This window comes from Ailuropoda melanoleuca, chromosome 16 (assembly GCF_002007445.2).
Source record: "Ailuropoda melanoleuca isolate Jingjing chromosome 16, ASM200744v2, whole genome shotgun sequence".
NCBI lineage: Eukaryota > Metazoa > Chordata > Mammalia > Carnivora > Ursidae > Ailuropoda > Ailuropoda melanoleuca.
Genome location: NC_048233.1, coordinates 80334643 through 80356796, shown reverse-complemented (window position 1 = coordinate 80356796; position 22154 = coordinate 80334643). Strand labels below are relative to the sequence as shown.

Sequence of the window (22154 nt, the reverse complement as noted above, 5' to 3'; positions counted from 1 at the left end):
ATGGATATGCTTAGTACCTCAGTTATGGTGATGGCATCAGGGGAGTACATAGACATGAAATGTGTGCATTTGTTTGTAAATAAACTATAACCAAAAACAACTAAAAATAAAAATAAAAGAAAAGTAAGCTGAAAGAGGAGATTTGTAAAACTATCAATGCCATTCTTCACACTCATTTTTTTTCTATTTTGGAAAATAACAGTTATGTTAATAAAAGGTCATTTGTATTAATGTGTAATGAGTCTTCAGAATTTTTTTCAGAGTGTAAAGGGGTTCTGAGACCCAAGAGTCTAAGAGGCGTTGGTATGGTGGTGCAGGGATTGAGCCCCCAGGCTCTGCAGCCAGACTGCCTGTTGATATCATGGCTCTGCCATTGCAGGCTTTGGCACCTGGCGCACTTTGCTTACCTTCTCTAGGCTTCAGCTTCCTTGTCCATGAACTGTGTATAATAATAAAATTTGCCTCTTAGACTTTTTGTGAGGTTAAATGAGTAATACACAAAAAACCTGGGCACAGTGTCTGGAACGTTATAGTAGCTTTCACCAATCTATGCTCTCCTTGTTACTATTCTAATTGTTATGAGCAGCTAACGTTGATGATCTTGCAGTATCAATGCAAACTCTGTGGGCCAAGCCATTCTTCCAACCAACTCAATTTTTTTCCACACAACCATGGAAGGAGCCACGAGGTAGCCTTTTGGAATGAGCAGGAGATGTCGTAGACCTGGTCACTCCACACCGTGGGCTTTGGGTCATTTCTCTGTACAGTTTCAACACTACATTGCCGTCCTTCGGTTCAGTAAATGCATGACTAACAGAGGAGGTGGCATCAAGATGACCATGTGATTTGGGGAGAGGAAGAGATGGAATTGCAAAGATGCAGGATGTGTTTTATTAGCCAAAATGTTCCCAGACCCCACTCCCTTAAGTCACTCCCCTTCACTTCCGACAGTTGCCAGCCTTAAGACTCTGTGTTCCTTCTGGCTTTTTCTCACAATCATAATTCACCTCTTGATGATATTATAACACATCTTTATTCCCACGGTGATATTCAGCACCATTAGTCACAGCAATAAAAGGGTTTCCTCAAAACTGAGAAAGACAGAGAGATGAATAATTCAATAATGCTGAAGGCCATCAACATAATCAAAATTCCCTGTAACAGAAGAAAAAAAAAAGAATCATGGTATTAGCACAATAATGGTTTTTCTGATACCAATGAGGTAGCAATGCCCAGTTAAGAAAAGCTATCCCACATGTCTCAAGTGTGTCTGATGCTCAGGAAGTGAAATAGTGGAAGATCATGAGAGCGTACAGCTGTTTCAGCACAGGAAAGCACAGCACAGCAAAGGACAGCACAGTATTTTTCAGAGAAAGTCATACAAAACAATCCACTTTCTATATCATATGCCGGATATGCTCCATTTCATAAGTATATACAATACAAAGAAATAATGTCAAAACATGTTGTGTTGAAGGAGAAAGAAAGGTTAAGAAATAGGAAAAAAAATAGAAGCAAATAGAAAAGGAAAGAAAAAGGGGAAAAACCCTAACGACACAGACAAAAGAGGAACATGTATAAAAAGACACACAGAAGCATTGGCGAATAGTACCATCTCCTGTGCATTGTATCACCCCTAGAGACCATTTTCAAATGCGCTTGGCAGCAGAGAGCATGAACGGGATACACACCTTGTTAGGAGCCCAGAGGCTGGACACACAAGTGTTTTGCCAGTGAAAGTTTGTGAAGGTCGATATGGTTAACATTCTGTTCTGCAACTGTATCTATCTACATGTTTTAAGCATAGGTCTAAATATTGTTTATTTTAGAGTCACATGGTTTTTAATGGCCACATGATAATATCTCATGGTATAGTTGCCGTAATTTATTTATTCTGTAGTGACAATGGAAATCATTTATTTCCTTTTCCTCCTCTTCTGTTGTGTTTGTTCACTCTTAAAGCTCTGAATACAATGCTTCAATAAGCATTCTTGTACACGTGCCCTTATATGTAGGTGTTTAATTGCCATGGAGAGAGCTACCTTGGTATCTTCCATTGAGATAAATGCCTCCTTGCTTTCCAAAATGGTAGTAACATTTCAGATTTCTGCTACGGATACTCAGGAACATCCTTTTCACCATTTCCCTACCTGTGATAATTTTTATAACTTTAATTTTTGCCAATCTAATGGATGTATTTTAGTCCACTATTAATTTAATTGGCATTTCCCTGGCTACGAGTGAATTCGAGCATCGCTCTGAGTATATTTGGCCACCACATTTGCATTTTTATAAATTCCTTCCTCATAATCTTGTCCATTTTTTATATTGTGTTCTTGACTTTTTGTATGTAAAACAAACTGCTGTTATCTGCCTTAAAAATATTTTCCACTTCTTTTACCATACCAGATTTTATATGTAAATATATATATTTACCCTTTTTTGATTTCCAAATCAACATATATTATATACTCCCATCACCCCAGTAAGTTCACTTGTGACCCTTCCCAGTCAGTCCCCCGACTCCATCCAGAGGCAACCACTATTCTGATTTCTAACACCATTTAATAACTTTGCCTGTTTGTTTTTGTATCTGAATTTATTTGTTCAGTATAATGGGCTGAGATTCATGCATGCTGTTGCATGTACCAGTAGTCTGTTTCTTTCTTGTTGCTAAGTAGTATTCTGTTGTTTGAATAATCAGTTTCTCTAGCCACTCTGTTGTTGATAGGCATTTGAATTGTTTCTAGTTTTTAACAGTTATGAATAGGTTTTATGTAAACAGTCTTGTATATATTGCTGACACGTAAAATAGGCCTGGTTAATTTTAATAGAAACTACCAAATAGTTTTCCAATGTGGTTGAGCCATTTTACATTCCCACCAAAAATGTATAAGAATTCCATTTGCTTTACATTCCTGCCATCATTTGGTTTTGCCAGTCCTTTTCATTAAAGTCATACTGGTGTGTATATGAACATTGTGATTTTGAATTTGCATTTCTCTAGTAACTAATAATGTTGAGCACATTTGTACATGCTTACTGACTGTTGGCATATCTTTTATTGTGAAGTGCTTGTTCAAGTCCTACTCATTTTTTTGGTCTTTTTATTATTGATATTCGGGAGTGCTTAATATATTCTGGATATGGGTCTCCAGTCAGATATATGCATTGAGGAGATTATCTCCCATTCTGTGCCTTGCCTTTTCCTTTTTTTTTTTAATGGAGATATAATTGACATATTGTGTAAGTTTGCGTGCAGTGTGTTGATCTGAAGTTGATCTGAAGCATTTATATGTTGCAATGTGATTACCATTGTGGCATTAGCTAACACCTCTCTCATGTCACATAATCATCATTTCACTTTTTGTAATGGGAACAATTTAAGATCTAATCTCTTTGCCACATTGAAGTATATAATACAATATTGTTAACAATAAGTACAATGCTGTGCATTTGATCTCCAGAACTTTTTCATCTTCTAATTGGAAGTTGGTACTCTTTGACAAACATCTGTCCAAATTCTCCACCGCACAGCCCCTGGTAACAACCATTCCACTCTGTTTTTATAAATGTGGCTTTTTAAGATTCCACATGTAAGTTATATTGTACAGTATTTGTTTTCCTACATCTAGTCAGATGGAGATCTAATTTAGCATAGTATCTTCAAAGTCCATTCACATTGTTGCAAATGGTAGGATTTCCTTCTTTCTTGTTGCTGAATAATATTCCATTGTAAATGTACCACATATACGTCCATTGATGTTTCCATGATTTGGCTATTGTAAATAATGCTGCAACGAATATGAAGTTCATATCTTTTTGAGTTAGTGTTTTCTTTCTGATAAATACTCGGAAGTGGAATTGCTGGATTATATAGTAGTTTTCTTTTTAATTTTTTGAGGACCCTCCATATTGGTTTCCATAGTGGCTGCACCAATTTCCATTCCCACCACTAGTGCACAAGGGTTCCCTTTCCTCCACCACCTTGCCAACACTTGTTATTCATAATAACCTTCTAACAGATGTGAGGTGATATTTCATTGTGGTTGTGATTTGCATTTTCTTGATGACTCATGATACTGAGCGTCTTTCCATGTACCTGTTAGCCATCTGTTACGTCTTCTTTAGAAAAATGTCTATTCAGATCCTCTCCCCATTTTTTAATTGGGTTTTTTTTTTGGCTATTGAGTTGTACAAATTTTTTATGTATTTTGCTTATTAGGTATTTGATTTGTAAATTTTTTCCTATTCCATAGGCTTCATTTTCATTTTATTGATGATTTCCTTTGTTGTACAGAAGCTTTTTCAAGTTTGATGTAGCCCCACTTGTTTATTTTGCTTTTGCTTTGGGTGTCAAATCCAAGAAATCATTGCCAGGACGGATATCAAATAGTTTACTACCTTTGTTTTCTTCTGGGAGTTTTATGGTTTTAGTCTTAAATTCAAGTCTTTTATCTATTTTGAATTGATTTTTGTGTATGGTGTAAGATGGTAGTCTAGTTTCATTTCTTTGTATGCGGCTGTTTAATTTTCCTAATACCATTTATTGAAGAGACTGTCCTTTCCCTGTCATATATTCTTGGTTCCTTTGTTGTAAATTAATTGACCATATATGCTTGGGCTTATTTCAGGACTCTATTCATTCCACTGATCTGTGTGTTTGTTTGTATACTAATACCACGCTATTTTGATAACCATAGCTTTGTGGTGTAGTTTGAAAATCAGGAAATGTGATGGCTTCAGCTTTGTTTTTCTTTCTTGCTCAAGATTGCAGTTGCTATTTGGGGTCTTTTGTGGTTCCATAAAATTTTAGGACTATTTTCTATTTCTGAAAGAAATGCCCTTGGCATTTTGATGGGGATTGCATTAAATCTGTGTATTGCTTTGGGTAATATGGACATTTTAACACTATTAATCCTTCCAATCTGTGAACAGGGGATATCTTCCCATTTATTTGTGTCTTCAATTTCTTTCATCAATGTCTTAAAGGTTTCAATGTACAGATCTTTCACCTCCTTGATTAAATTTATTTCCAGATACTTTATCTTTTTTGGTGCAATTGCAAATGTGATTGTTTTCTTAATTTCTTTCTCATAGCTCTTTATTAGTATATAGAAAGGCAATGATTTTTGTATATTGATTTTCGTATCCTGCAATCTTATTGGATTTATTAGTTCTAATAGTTTTTTGGTGGAGTCTTTAGGGCTTTTTAGGTATAATATGTCCTCTGAAAACAGAGATATTTCTACTTCTTCCTTTCTGATTTGGATGCTTTTTCTTTGTTCTCTTCTCTTCCCTTCCCTTTTCTTTCTTTCTTCCGCCAGTTGTTCTGGCTAGGACTTCTTGTACTATCTTGAATAGAGATTATGAGACTAGGCATCCTTGTCTTGTTCCTAATTTTAGAGGAAAAGCTTTTGGCTTTTCACTGTTTAGTATCATATTAGCTGTGGGCTTGCCATATACGGCCTTTATTATGTTGAGGTATGCTCCTTTATCTCAGTGTGTTGAGAATTTAAATTTTTTCATATTGAATTTTGTCAGATTCTTTTTCTACATCTATTGAGATGGTTATATGATTTTCATCCTTCATTGTGTTAATGTGGTATATCACATTTATTGATTTGTGTATGTTGAACTATCCTTGCATCCCTGGAATAAATACCACTTGATAATAGTGTATGAGACTTTTAATATACTATTGAATTCAGTTTGCTAACAATGTGTTGAGGATTTTTGCATCTGTGTTCATCAGGGATGTTGGCTTGCAATTTTCTTTTCTTGTAGTGTAGTTGTCTGGTTTTGGTGTGGTTAATCCTGGGCTTAAAAATTGAATTTGGATCCTTCTTTTCTCTCTCTCTCTCTCTCTTTTTAAGAGTTTAAGGATTGGTGTTAATTCTTCTTTAAGTTCCTAGTTGAATTCACCAGTGAAGCCATCTGGTTCTGGACTTTTCTCTTTTGGGAGGTTTGATTCCTGGTTCAGTATTCTTACTTAGTAATTACTGTGTTCAGGACTAATTTGCCAATACCAATTGTTTTCAGTTTTTGTTAGTCTGATATCTTTACTTCAACTTTACTTTTGAAGAACATTGTCACTGGACACAGAATTCTGGAATTTTGGCAGTTTAAAACGTCATTCCACTGTTTTCTGGCCTCTGTCAGAGCTACAGATGAAAAGTCATTTGAAAGTTTACCTTTGTTTCTTTGAATGTAGTGTACTCACGCCCACCCCCACCCCCCAGCTTCTTTTTAGGTTTTGCTGTTTAGACTTTATCCCCCCAGAAATTTGAGTACCTTGTGCTTTATGTAGTTTTCCTCATATTTTCCTGTTTGTGGTTCATGTCTTCTCTTTTTTTTCTCATTTTCTTGATAGTCTCCTTTATCACTTTATTGAATTATGAGGATAATCTTATCTTTCTTTTCTACTTATATCTTTTTTTATAATAATTTTTTATTATGTTATGTTAGTCACCATACAGTACATCCCTAGTTTTTGATGTAATGTTCCATGATTCATTACTTGAGTGTAACACCCAGTGCCCCATGCAATACATGTCTTCTCTTTGATTCCTTTACAAAATCATCAGCCGTTCTCTCTGTAAGCATTAGTCTTGTGCTACATTTTCATTTTCTCTCTTGTGGTTCTTCAGTTTTATATAAGGCACATTTTTTTCTGTTCTGCTCCATATGTCCCCTAAGTTTATTCTTTCTAATATTTTATATCATTTTCCTCCCTCCCAGCATTAGTCTTCATATTTTACACTGATTCTCTTCCTGTGCACTTCTGATGTGTCTAATATGCTGTTCGCCCCATATGCTGAGGGCTTAGTTTCAGTTACCATAGATTTCAGTTCTTTAAATCCCAATGACTTCTTTCTAATAGGTGTCATCTTCTGTAATATTCTCCGACTTGTTCTCTTCTCTCTTGGACATAACAGCCATGTTTATTGTCAAGTTTATATCTGATGACCCTACCATATGGGTCACCTCTGAGTGGTTTCTATCATTGATTATTTTTTTTAAAGATTTATTTATCTATCTTAGAGAGTGAGAGAGAGAGAGAGAGTGGGGGAAGGGGCAGAGAGAGAAGGAAAGAGAGAATACTGAAGCAGACTCCCGGCTGAGTACAGAGCCCAACGTGGGGCTCGATCCCAGGACCCTGAGATCATGACCTGAGCCAAAGGCAGACACTTAACTGACTGAGCCACCCAGGCACCCTGATTCTTTTGTTTTTGTTTTTCAGATGTTCAGTCCTATCTTCTGGTATGACTAGTTTCTTTGTTTGTTTTGTTTTACACTTAATAATAAATGTAGTATGCAAAAAATGGTGGAAATTCTAAACTATGTTATCTTCCTCTGGGGATGAGTTAATTTTCTCCCATGAGACAGATTAAGGGAAGGTTACCATGAACACAATAATTCAAGGATGAATTTCAGTTTTGTGAGGCTGGTCTGTGTCCTTTGTGCTTAGTTCTAGGGTGTAGTCTTTCTTCAATAGTGAAATTTTGGGGTGTTTACCAGACTCCACTACTCCTCTTGGTGGGCTCTGAACAATGTGTGTCCACAGTACTGCATGACTGCTGAAATCTCTTCTTGGCCTTTTAGCCTCTTAGCTTCCTATCAACTTGGCTTCTGAGCTTTGCATCCTATATATCTTGGTATCAGCAAATAACTTGTGGAGGAAAGCAATGGAGAATTTTGGGTTTATTCATTCAACGTGTACAACTCTCACAGGATCCTTGCACTTTAAATCCTGGCTGCCATGGTTTCTTTCGTGTTTGTTCAAATGGAAGTTTTTTGTTATTTTAATAAACTTTTAATAAAAGGTGGTTTTCACTAGAGAGATGCTCTGATATAAATTATTCTGTCATAACCAGAAAAAAAGGATTTGTGTATTTTACTAGTATTTTCAGTAAAGCAATCATTGGCTATTTTGATCCTTTCTAATATGTGCCTAATTTTTTTTTTTTACTAATTTACTAATTTCTTGTCATTACATATTAATTGCTTTTGTTCTTCTTTCTTTGGGCTAATTTTTTCTCCTTTAATCCCTGAGATTAATATTTGGGCCATTATTTTCAAAGTTTCATATTTTATAGTATCCACATTTCCAAGCTATGAATTGCTTTAAAAGTATTTCTTTACTTTTGCCCTCAAGTTTTTGAGCTTCATCTCAGAACATCTTTGGATCCATATTATTATTTCTTCCCTGATCCAATAATGACTTTGAAGCCTACTTCTTAATATCCAACCACACAGGTTGAAATTATTTTTATCATTGTTTATTTTTTTATTGCATAGGACATACACTAGGTCTTCAGCCTTTGATATTAATCCAAAATTGTTGTATTTACCAATATATAGTCATCTTTTGTTAGTATGTGTTACAAAACTGTGTATTCTTTGTTGTTGGGTATAATAGACTAAATGCACCTATTAGTTCTAGTTTTTTACTTTTGATGATACCATTAAGTATTAAAACATATCAAAGTCTAAAAGTTCTTCAAACCTTCACCCTCTTCTCAAGGAAAACTCAGGTCCGTAGCAAACACCAGTAACAAAAACACCATTTGCTCCCTTCTCTACTTACATGTTAATGCTGATTGGTGTTTTAAATACTTCTTTAATCTCAATATATATTATTATTATTACTGCATTATACCAGCAGTATTCATTTGTATTTGTCCACACATTTATCACATTCTTTGTTCTTCATTCCTTCTTGCATCTCATTGTGCTATCATTTTCTTTCTATTTAGAATTCATTCTTTATTCCTTTAATTCTGGTCTGCAGGAGGCAAGCTCAATTTTTGTATCTCTAAAATTCTTCATTTCACTTCATTCTTCTAAGATTTTTTTCTTCTTTTTTTCTGTTTCAAGTTTTTATTTAAATTCTAGTTAGTCAACATATAGTGTAATATTGGTTTCAGTAGTAGAATTCAGTGATTCATCACTTACATATAACACCCAGTGCTCATCACAAGTGCCCTCCTTAATCCCCATCACCCACCTAGCCCATCTCCCGTCCATCTCACTCCAGCAACTGTCAGTTTTCTCTCTATAGTTAGGAGTCTGTTTCCTGGATTGACTCTCTCTTTATCTTCCTCCCTTTGTTCATTTGTTTTGTTTCTTAAATTCCACATATGAGTAAAATCGTATGATATGTGTCTTTCTCTGACTTATTTCACTTAGCATAGTACACTGTAGCTTCATCCATGTCATTGCAAATGACAAGATTTCATTCTTTTTTATGGCTGAGTAATATTCCATTGTGTGTGATATATATCACAATAATGGGTAATGAATGATAGGTTATTTGTTGGCAGTTATTTTTTTCAGAACACTGGAGATGTTGTTCAGTCTTTTGACTTTTATTGTTGGTTTTGAGAAGGTAGGTATCAGTCCAGTTCCTTCTACTTTTTCCTTTTGGTAATTTTCATAGTTTTTAGTTTTTGTCTTAGTTTTAGTTAAGATTACTGAGAATTGATAATGAAAAGAAACCATGATTTGAAAAATTACTGTACTTTGACTCAGCAAATTGGTGAAGTGTACCAAAGCATGATATGCAAGACCAAATAGCTAAGTTCAAGGTTTTAACATAAGATGTCTCAGAGCTTTATGTTCAAAATAGGGCCACAGAGAGATGTTTTAATGGTAATTCCATGTGAATTCATGTTTTCCAAGAATTAGACCATTGACTGTCTCTGTAACTCTTCAAGTTTGCAAATCTAACCAGTTCCTTTTGAGACTACTATTATTCTCCCCTAAAATTACCTTATTACTCCTCCAGCTGATGAAATCCTATAAATGCCCTTTTCTGTTTTCCTCTATTATGTCTGAGATGCTATGCTCCCCCTTGATTAGCAAATTTAATAAATTCAGCTTTTAACTGTCATTGATTTTCCTGGCGGTCTTTGAAGGTGCTAGACAGTCACAGAGGCCCCAGAGATGTCTAGTCAGACCCCTCATGATTATCGTTCTGGTCCTTTGACTCATTTAGTGCCTATTCCACTGACTGCCTGTGAGCAACCCTGTCCAGGGTTTGCACATCTATGTTGATGAGGTGAGTGTAGCACTTTTTACTGGGTAGGGTTTATTTTATTTGTCCTAGGAATCAGGTTTCCCAGGACTTTTTCATCATCCCTTCATATCTGTTCTTGTTTTCTTTTCCCTTAGTGGGGTGGGGGTGAAGAAAAAGTCTGCCAAAGCTTTGCCACGTTACCCATCTTGTCTATCTGCCTTTTATCTATATTTTTGTGTATCTATAAGAATAAATCCTAGGAAAGGAGTTATGTCTTGTTAGCCAGCCACCAGGACTAATAAGTGAGGTGTCTCTTTGACCAATATCCTTTCTAGGATATTTCTAGGATATTGTCTTGGATTACTCATTAAAGTCTTTTAAGAACCTTCTCCAGTCTTGTCTATATGTAGGAAATCGTCTGTAGGAGAGTCTCTTCACATTTTCCACCTGTAGGAGGCTGCTGATTTCTTGTGTCAGCAAGCAGAGGTGGATATTCCAAGGCCTTCACTGTCCCTATTATCTATTTCCTGGTAATCATTGACTAAATTCTCCAAAATTATTTCTGTATTATATTTCACCGAATGATTTGACTTTCATTCTGATAACTGGATTATATAATAAATTTGTCAGTTTTTTCCACTAACAGACGTGGACTACTTTTCCTTGCCAGACATCTAATTAATCATTCTTTGTGACCATAGGCAGGTGATTGGTTATTTTGGAAATATCATCAGGGAAAGAGTACACTTGAGCCTTGTTGAATAAGATCTCACTAAAATCACCACTACCACACTTATTACAGACATTAAGTTGTAGTCCTCTAGAAACTTTACAACAGTAGATGGTCTAAAAGATAGGACAGCTAATACACAGGTAGCCCAAGCACCTCAGAATTAGGAATTAGATTGCGTCCACACAAGGTGGCTGGAACAAAACTACTCTCCCTCAAAATGACCAATGCCATTGATGGTGATGGGCTTATCCTCTTGGCTATTTTATCTCCTCTATGCTAATTCAAGCTTCTAGATTTTTGGTAGATCACTCTACTAACACAGCACTACCAAGACAGCCTTCTTGAAAATCAGTATTGTCATGTTCCTTCATTCGCTTATACTGACAATAAGGGACAAACTCCTGAAACTGATCCAAGAAGAAATAGGAAATCTAAATAAACTGATAACAGGTAACTTAAAAAAAAAAAACTTCCCACATAGAAAAGCTCAGACCTAGGAGACTTTACCAGTGAAGTCTTCCGGATGTTTATGGAAAATTCAACATAATTTTTCTCAAAATTTACCAAAAAGTATAAAAGGAAGCAATATTTTCCAACTCATTTTATAATGCCAATATTAACCAGACACACACAAAAAACAAAGACATCATAAGATGAGTATAGTCCAATATCCCTTATACATAAAGATGCAAAAATCTTAAAGTACTAGAAAATTGAATCCAACAACATTTAAAAAGAATTATACAGCATGACTGAGTGTGATTTATCCCCAGAATGTGAGGTTTATTTAAGATAGAAAAGTCAATCAGTGCAATGCACCATAACAATAGAATAAAGGACAAAAACCACATGATCATCTCAGTTGATACAGAAAAAGCATTTCACTAAGTTCAACACACATGGTAAATATGTTCAACAAACTAGGGAAAGAAAAAACTTCTTCAGCCTGATCAAGTCCATCTAAAAAACCCTTAGCCGACATCCTACTTAATGGTGAAAGACAAGATGTTTTCCTTCTAAGTACTGGAGAAAGATGAGGAAGAATATCTGCTCCTGCAACTTTGATATTTTACTTCTATGAGGACTCCCTTTTCCGTAGGTGATTGGTTACTTTTCAGCTTTCTCAACAAATTCTGATGGGTCTTGTTGGCTATTTTTCTCTCTCCATGTAGATTTACATCTTTTACATTCCCTTAAACTAATATTAGTGGTGTTTTGGAAAAAGCAGAAATAAGTGCCTGTTTTCAGTATATACCATGTTTTATCAGAAGTCCAGTCTAGGGGCGCCGGTGGTACAGCGGTTGAGCGTCTGCCTTCGGCTCAGGGCATGATCCCGGCGTTATGGGATCGAGCCCCACATCAGGCTCTTCTGCTATGAGCCTGCTTCTTCCTCTCCCATTCCCCCTGCTTGTGTTCCCTCTCTCGCTGGCTGTCTCTATCTCTGTCGAATAAATAAATAAAATCTTTAAAAAAAAAAAAAAGAAGTCCAGCCTAAATATTAAAGCCAAAACCAAAACCATACAAACATTCCGCTTACGACTCTAAAGTATATCTGGGACTAAGAATTACCATCATACTGCGATACCTGCANTCTCTCGCTGGCTGTCTCTATCTCTGTCGAATAAATAAATAAAATCTTTAAAAAAAAAAAAAAAGAAGTCCAGCCTAAATATTAAAGCCAAAACCAAAACCATACAAACATTCCGCTTATGACTCTAAAGTATATCTGGGACTAAGAATTACCATCATACTGCGATACCTGCCTTTTACTTCCTGTATCACTCTACCTTTTATATTATACTCATTGGTGTATATGTTTTATCTTCTCTACTCATCTATGAATTCCTGAAAGTGGGAGTTGTAATGTGTTTATTTCTCTATTCCACAATGCCTGGTATAACCTATCAGATATTATGATTTCTATAAATGTTTGTAAATAAAAGAAAATACATGTGTCCAGAACATTATTTGGATTTTGCTGATTGGATGCTAATAAATCTTTATGATTACACCCATTACTCCTCGCCATAAAAATGCTGCATACTTACAATGAATAGGGTGGCGACAGCCTGACACTGACTAATCGTTTCAGCGTAGCCACAAAAGAAGTGTTGATCTAGAATGAGACCAAATGTGAGGAGAATGGTTCCAGCTGTTGCTGCCAGGGCACTAAGAAAATTCATTATTCGGCTCAACTTCACCTGAAAGAGATGAAGACCGTAACACTGAGTCTACAGACAAAAAGCAATGGTGGGGAAGACTGGAGGGAGGGTTCTAGTCACAGCATTGCAATGCCACAATGCAGCTGTGTGATCATATGCGAGACACTTCATCCTTTCGGGCTTCAGGCTCTCAGCCAGAGAATGAGGGAATGCAGTGAACTTTTAATAACCCTTCCATCCCCCACAATCTGTGCCTAAGTTAACTTCCATTTAGTTGGGGGCAGTGGTGCACACTGAACGAAAGAGGTACGTAAGCTTGGCCACATTGCACTGCACTTTGATGCTCTGGTAAAAGTCATGACCTATTTACATTTTTGTTTTATGACTCTGTTTAACTAAACATTGTATTTCTTTGCAATTTTTATTTCTTCCTAAAACTTCAAACCTGCAGGAGAAGTTCTGTGTTGGAAATAATTTACTAGCTTGTTAATTGATATCTCACATTTTTGATTCTTTGAGAAAAGTAAAAATATTCTACTTGTAATTTATCTGTAAGTTAAACTTTTGCATTCATTAACACTATTATTTATTTTGAACTTCTGCTTATAAGGTTTATTTTATTTATTTTATTTATTTATTTATTTATTTATTTATTTATTTATTTATTTATTTATTTTTAGGTTGTCTTCACAGTGAGCCTATCATGTGAGTCAAACTAATGCCTTTCAAAGTGTCTGGCATGACAGAAAGAATGAATGAAGGAGTTCCTGGAGTACTGGGACCCATTTTACCATTTGGCTTAGCAACTTGGCTTTCATTCTATGCCTCAGTGTTTTCATATGTAAAATAAGAAACCGGATAACCTAGAAAACTCTTCTGACACTAGTGTTTTATGATTCTATGGACAAAAGACCAATGCCGTTGATTGGTATCAGTACTTGACAGTTTGTGAAATTATAGTGGGTTAATGATTTTCCAAATTCATTTTCAAGGCTAGAATTAATTATTTCAAAGTTATTAATTTTTAGTGAAGGGGAAAATGTGACTCACCAGAGTTTTTGTGGTTTTTCTTTCCAGTGCAACTAGGAAGGCTCCAGAATTAATGAACTATTAAAAAGAATAAATATTTTAGTGATGGGCTTGCTTAGCTGATGTTGAAGGGTTATCAGAGAATAGACTTCTATGTGTTTTGTACACATGCCTTCCTTCCTAGTTCACACGATCCTCAGAGCAGTGAGCAGGGTGAGATGCATGACAAGATTGTCCACAAATGAGTAGTGGACAAAATACTGAACTAGGAGCAGGCTTTAGCCTTAAGTGTCATTCGAACATGAGATTTTTCTTTTCTTTTTTTTTTTTAAGCTTTACTGGGCTTTAGTTTTTTCATCCACCTTCCTCTATAGCTATTGTGGACTGAGCTTTGATATCATGCCACACTGGTGTCAAATCAGTTCACAAGCAATAAAATCAGATTCTGTCATTCTTATAAGAAACATCCTTGCTACCCATTTGCAGTCCTTGAGAGACCTTGAGACCAAGAACTGCCTTTTCCCTGAATTCCCACACACCATCCATTCTCTGGCACTAAACTTGGTGCTAAAATAACGTTTATTGAATGTAATTAAATAAATGCCTCTGTGTAGCTCAAAGGTACATCTGAGAAGCCTTCCTGTTTCTTAACTTCTCTAAAGAGTAAACTGACCTTTCATCTCTCCTTACACAACCACTTTCTACACCTGTGTGATATCATTTATCGCATTACCTTGAAATGACCTGTTTACATGTTTTCGTCTTGTTAAACTGAGAGCCCTTTGAAGGAAGGGCTCAAGTATTATTATTTTTGTTTGTTTATTTTTCCCCAGGTTTATTGAGATGTAATTGACATACAGTACTGTATAAGTTTAGGGCGTATGCATAATGATTTATGTATCTACCTTGTATATATTGTGAAATGATTATAATAACATTACTTCCCATCAATTATTTCATATAGATATGACCCCCCCGAAAAAAGGAAAAAGAAAGAAAAGAATGTTTTTCTTTGTGATGAGACTCTCTTAAAATTGACTTTCTTAAAAAATTTCATAGATATCATACAGCACTGTTAACTGAAGTCATCCTGTTGTACATTGAATCCCTGGTACTTATTTATCTTATTACTGGAAGATTGTGCCTTTTGACCGCCACCCTCCATCCCCTTTCTCCTCACTCTCTGCCCCTGGTAACCTTAAATCTGAGCTCTTTTTCTATGAATTTTTAAAAATTCTAAATATCAGTGAGATCATGCAGTATTTGTCTTTCCCTGTCTGACTTATTTCACTTAACATAATGCCCTTAAGGTCTAACTATGTTGTTGCAAGTGGCAGGATTTCCTTGTTTTTTATGGCTGTGTACACACACACACACACACACACACACGTATATATATATACACTTTATCATCCATTCATCTCTTGATGGACACTTAGGTTGTTAACATGTCCTGATTTCTATGACGAATGCTGCTGTGAACATGGAGATGCAGATATATGGTGCAGACATAAGGTTTTCATTTCCTTTGGATATATTCCCAGAAGTGGAATTGCTGGATCATACAGTTGTTTTAATTTTTTGAGGAAACTTCATACTGTCTTTCATAGTGAGAGTCCATGTATTATTAACCTTTGGATCCTCATTGCTTTCCTCTGTGTGTCCGGCTTATAATAGTAACTCATTTTGAATGAATGGACAAATGACTTCAAGACCCAAGGACATATTCCCAAAGGAGCTTCAGGACCCAATGATGGAACATCAGTAACTCTGATGAATTAATAATTTCAACAAAGTTGATTTTTATTTTATCTTTTCAAAGCATATCTTACAAATGAATGCAGCTCGTTTTGTAATTAAGAATTCCCTAGTGTCCCTGTTGGCATGGCTTCAAATTGAACTCAATTGACTGTACTCACCAAAACGGAGCTCCAGAATGGATATCCTGAAACAAATATAAAGGGGTACCTTGGGTATGGATTTTCAAGGGTGAAAAGGAAAACAACTCCAAAAGAAAAGTTCATCACTCCAAACAGGATCTGCATAGCCTATAAATAGAGGAAAAAGTCATGGTAAGGAAAAAGCAAAATGGTAGGTTTCCTTTTCAAAAATATACACCATCTTCTTTTGGTGAAAAGGATTTGGTGATTACCTTCTTTTATAAATAGGGGAAGGATACTAGAAGCCCCTTTATGATGCTCCCAGATGTTTTCTTGATCCCTTTTTCTGATATTTGGTAACAGGTAAAATGATCCAAGTCAGTGCTCTGCAAAATGTAGCCCGTGGATTGGCAACATTAGGATCACCTGAGAGTTAGAGATGCAGACTTTCAGGCCCTATATCCTCTATCCTATAGTTACTGAATAGAATCTCCAGGTTAGACTGAGAGGTCCATGTCAAACTCTCCAAGCAGCAGGGAAATGCAAATCAAAACCACTAAGCGATAGGACCTCACATCTGTTAAAATGGCTATCATCAAAAAGACATGATAGCAAATGCTGGTGAGGATGGGGTGCACTGTTAGTGGGATGTATCACTATGGAAAGCAATGTGGAGATTCCTAAAAAAATTAAACAAATAATGAAAAAAGGTAAAGCGATGGTTTGATGATTGTTAGGGAAGATTGGTGAGAATGACGTAAAGCATGGCGGGTGTACCATGTGTGAGTGTTATGTTCTCTGCCCTCTTACTCTCCGTCTACCTTCTCTGAGTCCTGTCATTCACTCCCATGGCCACTATGACCTTTAAATAGGTGAGTTGCAAAGGATAGCCTTTTCCTCAAGTCCAAGTCCATTTGAGTAAGTTTAACTGAATAGCCACTACCCATCCGTCTAAACTATTAAAATTGTTCTCTAAGTGGCTTTTCAGCACCAGCTTCCTTTTCCTCTATTCCAGTGTTATGTCAGTGCTGAAGAAAGACCGTAAAGCAGAACCAATCTGGTTACTCCTCTCAGTTTGTTTGAAACAAAGGTTCCGAATCTGGTGGCCATCAAATTCAGAGAAGTGTTTACAAAATACAGATTTCAATCCCCCTGCACAACCCCCCCCATTGCTGTTCAGTAGTTCTGGAACAAGGCCTGGGGACTTGGTATACACATTTTATGAAACTCCTTAGGTGTTTTGTTGGTTTCACAGATTGGNTTAGGTGTTTTGTTGATTTCACAGATTGGAAGCTACTTGTCAATATTGTAAAGTCTAAGTAGGGAGGGATATAGGATGCTTGGCAATTAGGTCTCCAAATTACCTTCCTGGTTGTTTCTTTTTCTCTCCAAAATACTATTTTTCACATTAAAAAAAATGTTGGTAAAATATCCATAACAAAATGTACCATACATACTTACCATTTTATTTAAATTAATAAACTTTATTTTTTTTTAAGATTTTATTTATTTATTCGACAGAGATAGAGACAGCCAGTGAGAGAGGGAACACAAGCAGGGGGAGTGGGAGAGGAAGAAACAGGCTCACAACGGAAGAGCCTGATGTGGGGCTCGATCCCATAACGCCAGGATCACGCCCTGAGCGTGAAGGCAGACGCTTAACCGCTCTGCCACCCAGGTGCCCCAATAAACTTTATTTTTATATATTTTTTAAGATTTTATTTATTTATTTGACAAACAGAGAGAGAACACAAGCAGGGGGAGCAAGAGTGGGAGAAGCAGACTCTCTGCTGAACAGGGAGCCCGATGTGGGGCTGGATCCCAGGACCCTAGGATCATGACCTGAGCTGAAGGCAGACAGACGCTTAACTGACTGAGCCACCCAGGCGTCCCTAGGCTTTATTTATAAAGGCAGTTTTAGGTTCACAGCAAAATTGAGTGAAAAGTACAAAATTCCCATCTATTTTCTCTTTCCCTCCCCTATTGCTTCCCCCACTATCAATATCCCATATCATTGTGGTATATTTGTTACAATTGACCCAACACTGACACATCATTGTCAACCAGAGTCTGTAGTTTGCGTTAGGCTTCAGTCTTGGTGTTGTACATTCTGTGGGTTTTGACAAATGTGTAATGACGTGTATCCACCATTATAGTATTGTGCAGAATAGTTTTCCTGCTCTAAAGATCCTCTGTCCTCCACCTATTCCTCCCTCCCTCTCTACTCCATACCCTGGCAACCACTGATCTCGTTGTCTCCATATTTTGGCTTTTCCAGAATGTCACATAGTTGGAATCATATAGTTTGTTTTCTTTACGGGTTGGCTTCTTTCACTTAGCAATGCATATTTTAGATTACTCCATGTCTCTTCATGGTTCGATGGCTTATTTGTTTTGAGCATTGAGTAACATTCCCTTGTATGGATGTACTGCAGTGTATTTATCCATCCTGATTTTTCTTTTTCTTTCTCTTTCTTTCTTTCTTTCTTTTTCTTTCTTTCTTTCTTTCTTGCTTTCTTTCTTTCCTTCCTTCCTTCTTTCTTTTCTTTCTTTCTTTCTTTTTCTTTCTTTCTTTCTTTCTCTTTCTTTCTTTCTTTCTTTCTTTCTTTCTTTCTTTCTTTCTTTCTTTCTTTCTTCTTTCTTTCGTCTTTTAATCCCCTTTAGTCTTTCAAGTCTAACTTGCTTGCTCCCAGCTCTCTTTTGCCATTCCCAAACTATGCTACCCTGAGCTCTTTGTTCACAATGCTTTCTCTATCCAGAATATTCTGCTTTTCTCCTCTCCTTTCATTACTACTTACTAAATTTTGTCACTTCTTCAGCATTCAGATTAAATGCCAACTTTGCCATAATGTGGTGTCATTGCTTTTAGACAGAAGTAAATGTTCCCTTTCTGGGTTCTCCTGCCCCTCACCCCCAACCATTTATGGCTCTTATTAGATGCTACATTGAAATGTGGTATTTAATATTGTTATTTTATGATTTTAAATCATGTATTTATTCTCCTCAGTGAGAGAAACTAGGTTGTATTTATTTCTGTAACCCCCATAGTGTCTAACATAGTTTTTTGCACATAGTCCAATCCATATTTGTTAAAGTATTTGAACTCTTTAGCAGAAGTTTCAGTACCATTATATTTGAATAGATGCTAAAGCAATTTAGACTGATGGCCCTTATCTACATGTCAGAGCCACCTTTCTCTACTTTGTTTTGTTTTTTGTTTTTTTCCTGGAAAAAAAGTCATTTTCTTTCTGTTTTCCATTCTTGAAGGCTTGGGATTGAAACGACAAAAATTTAGAAGATATAGACACTATCACAACCATAAACATACTGAATCACATTTTCTGGGAGGAGGATTGGTAAATAAAAAATAATTAATATTCATGAAATGGATAGGTGGGGGGAGAGATGAGCATTTACGGTATTAAGGAGATTTTCTGCAAAAGCCCCAGATATAAAAATACCATATCATATTGTGAAACTGAATTCTGAGTCTTGATTGGGAAAATGTAAAACTGTAGAACTCAGTAACCCAGGATATAAAATCTAATCTATTGACTTCTACTTGATTTTCTCTTTCTCTGAACTTGACTAGGAAAAAAACTCCTAGGTGGTCAATTTGGAGATTTTTTACTTTAACCTCAACCTTCAAGAGCCCAAAGATTTTGGCTTATTCATTTTATATCTTCCTCTCCATAGAACCTTGTACATAATTGGTTTAGAAATATGACATATGCTTCCTGAATTGGATGGAAATAAAAGTTGGAATTAACTCCTACCTTGAAACATTGTGCTGCCAGATATTTCTTTCCCTCTCCTTCTCCCTCCACCCCTTATCTTAATTCAGCTTCTATTGCAAAGTTATAGAATCTATAAAACCATACTGGGGGTGGCTAATTAAGCCCATGGTTCATAGACTGGGTGGCTTATAAACAATAGAAATTTATTTCTCATGATTCTGGAGACTGAAATTTTGAGATCAGAGTGCCAGCATGGTTGGGTTCTTGTGTAGACCCCTTCTGAGTTGCAGACCACCAGCTTCTCTTTTGTAACTTCACATGGTGGAAAGAGAGCTAACTACCTCTCTGACCTCTTCTTATAAGGACACTAGTCCCATTCACGAGGGCTTTACTATCATGAACTAATTACCCCCCAAAAGACCCACCTCCAAACACCATTACACTGGAATTATGGTTTCAACTATGAATTGTAAGGAACACAAACAGTCCACAACACACCTCAGTTGAGTATACATTGGGGCAAATCTGACTTACCCCTAAGATTTTCATTTTTGTAGCAAGTAATTTTGGAAAAGGGCCGCTCGTATCATAGGTTGTGGCTGTGAGGTCTGTTGACTGCAAGTCAGGAATTGTGATTTCTGGAGGAAATAGCAGAAACACAGGATTGTGTGCAGTGTTTGAATCCATGATGGCGCAGTTGATATTTTGAAATGAAAAAAATGTTCTTGATGGTACTTAAGTCTAGACCATGTTCTTCTTCTGTACCAAGGCTGTCTGGAGCACGGGCATTGTTGTGCTTTGTCTTGGAATTATAGAACCATAGAGTCACAGAGTCATGGAATCTCAGGATTGGTCGAGATCTCAAGGTTAGTGAGTCAAATACCCAGGACTGGAGGTCAGAGGACCTGCCCAGTAGTCCTAGTTCAGTTAGCAACTCACCGTGACCTCGGGCAAGTCACATCCCCTCTCTTAGTTTCGTTCCACATATGTACATTGATCAGGCTGGGTTAGGTGATCTGTGAAGACATTTTAGTTCCCAAATAAATGAGCATTGTGAATATTTATTCTAGTTCTCTGTCTTCAGGAGGTAGGGGACAAAACCTCTCAGGCCCTCAGAATTAATTAATAATCCACTTCTTGAATAGACATAGTATCTATTTAGTCTGTCAACTTTTGTTTTTGCCACCCGATTTTATTAGCTTTAGTTGTGAATAAACCACCTCAAAAGTTTTGAGTGGCTTCAAACAACCAGCATTTGATTTTGCAAACAATTCATGTAGGTGGTTCTACCAGTCTGGTCAAGCTCAGCTCTTGTGTGCCAGGTTTTCTCTGCATCTGTGGTCAGTTGATGAAGTGGCCAAAGCTAGATGATTTAGCATGGCCTCAGTCACATATCTGGCAGTTGGTAGGCTCTTGGTTCTTCTCTAACTCACAAATGTTTTTTAAACTCCTGCTGAATCATGTATGCTAACCTCTCATTGACCTAAGCATATTGCAGGGACAATCCATATTCGAGGGTAAGGAAGCAGACTCCATACCTTCATGGGAAGATCTGTACTGTCATAGTACAAGGACATTGATGAAGGGAGGAGGAGAATTTGTATTCATTTACACACTCTACCTTGTCATTTTCTGGTGTTTCCTAATAAGATCAGGTCTTCCTAAATCAAAAATCCTGATGTGACAACCTCTAGCCACTTGCTGGTTAGAACATACTAAAGGACCAACCCTCTTACAGTTTTTCTCTGAATTTACCTTCCAGCATTCAATTTTTCATGAACATAGAATCCTAATGGTGATCTTCCCTTATTGTTCTCTGAGTTAAGCAAACTCTATTCCAATATATTTTATAATACCATTTCATCTTTCTTTATTCATATTTTAGCTTTTTCTGAACCTTTTCCAGTTCCTCTTTCTCTTTCTCTTTTTCCCTAAGCATGATTACTAGAACAATGTTTTAATAGCCATGAGAAAAATGATAGATTACTTGAAGTTTTTATTGTGCTTTAATTCTTGCAAGCTAATTGTGGAGATGCAGTTCTGAAAGACTCAATCCTTGGAGCATAAGAGCTTAGAATTAATTCCAAACCCTTTTATTTACTAGGTATGAGGTCTTGGCTAAGTGATACATTAATTTACATATTCATATTAACTTAACTATTTATTAAAATTTTACATCTTTTATCTAAAAATGAGAATAGTCATTGTTACTTTATAGGACTATTGTGAGTGAATTATAAAGTATTTGGTATGTAGTTGATGCTAAATAAATTGTAATTACAAAAATAATAGCAATTAGCATTTTTTATTATTCTTACTATTTTAATCATAGTGGCTAAAAGCTTCGTTTTATGTTTTCATTATTTCCAAAGTTTATTTTGGTTGGTTCTTTATCAGCTGAATGTTCAGTGTATTTTTGTAAGCTTAGCTATAGGAACTTTGGAAATGTCATACTGAGTTGGTTCAGAAGTTATTTTACCTCATTTCTGTATTTCAGGGTGGCTGTGGAACTCCATAACCCTCCTGCTAATAAAGCATCTAGGCCCATTGATACATGGGTAAAATAAGTTTGTGCACTACTTTTCTTTTTTC

The 22154-nt window shown here is 36.3% G+C and overlaps 1 protein-coding gene across 1 annotated transcript; it reads right to left on the bottom strand.

The window, feature by feature from the left end:
• Nucleotides 1–913: 913 nt before the first annotated feature.
• On the bottom strand, nucleotides 914–20260 carry MS4A5 (membrane spanning 4-domains A5). Its single transcript, XM_002927631.4, has 5 exons — nucleotides 20097–20260; nucleotides 15865–15993; nucleotides 13967–14023; nucleotides 12803–12955; nucleotides 914–1155 (listed from the first exon to the last, which is right to left on the bottom strand). Exons 1-5 carry the CDS (start codon nucleotides 20247–20249, stop codon nucleotides 1060–1062), a joined length of 588 nt encoding a protein of 195 aa, XP_002927677.1. The 5' UTR covers nucleotides 20250–20260; the 3' UTR covers nucleotides 914–1059.
• Nucleotides 20261–22154: the final 1894 nt, after the last annotated feature.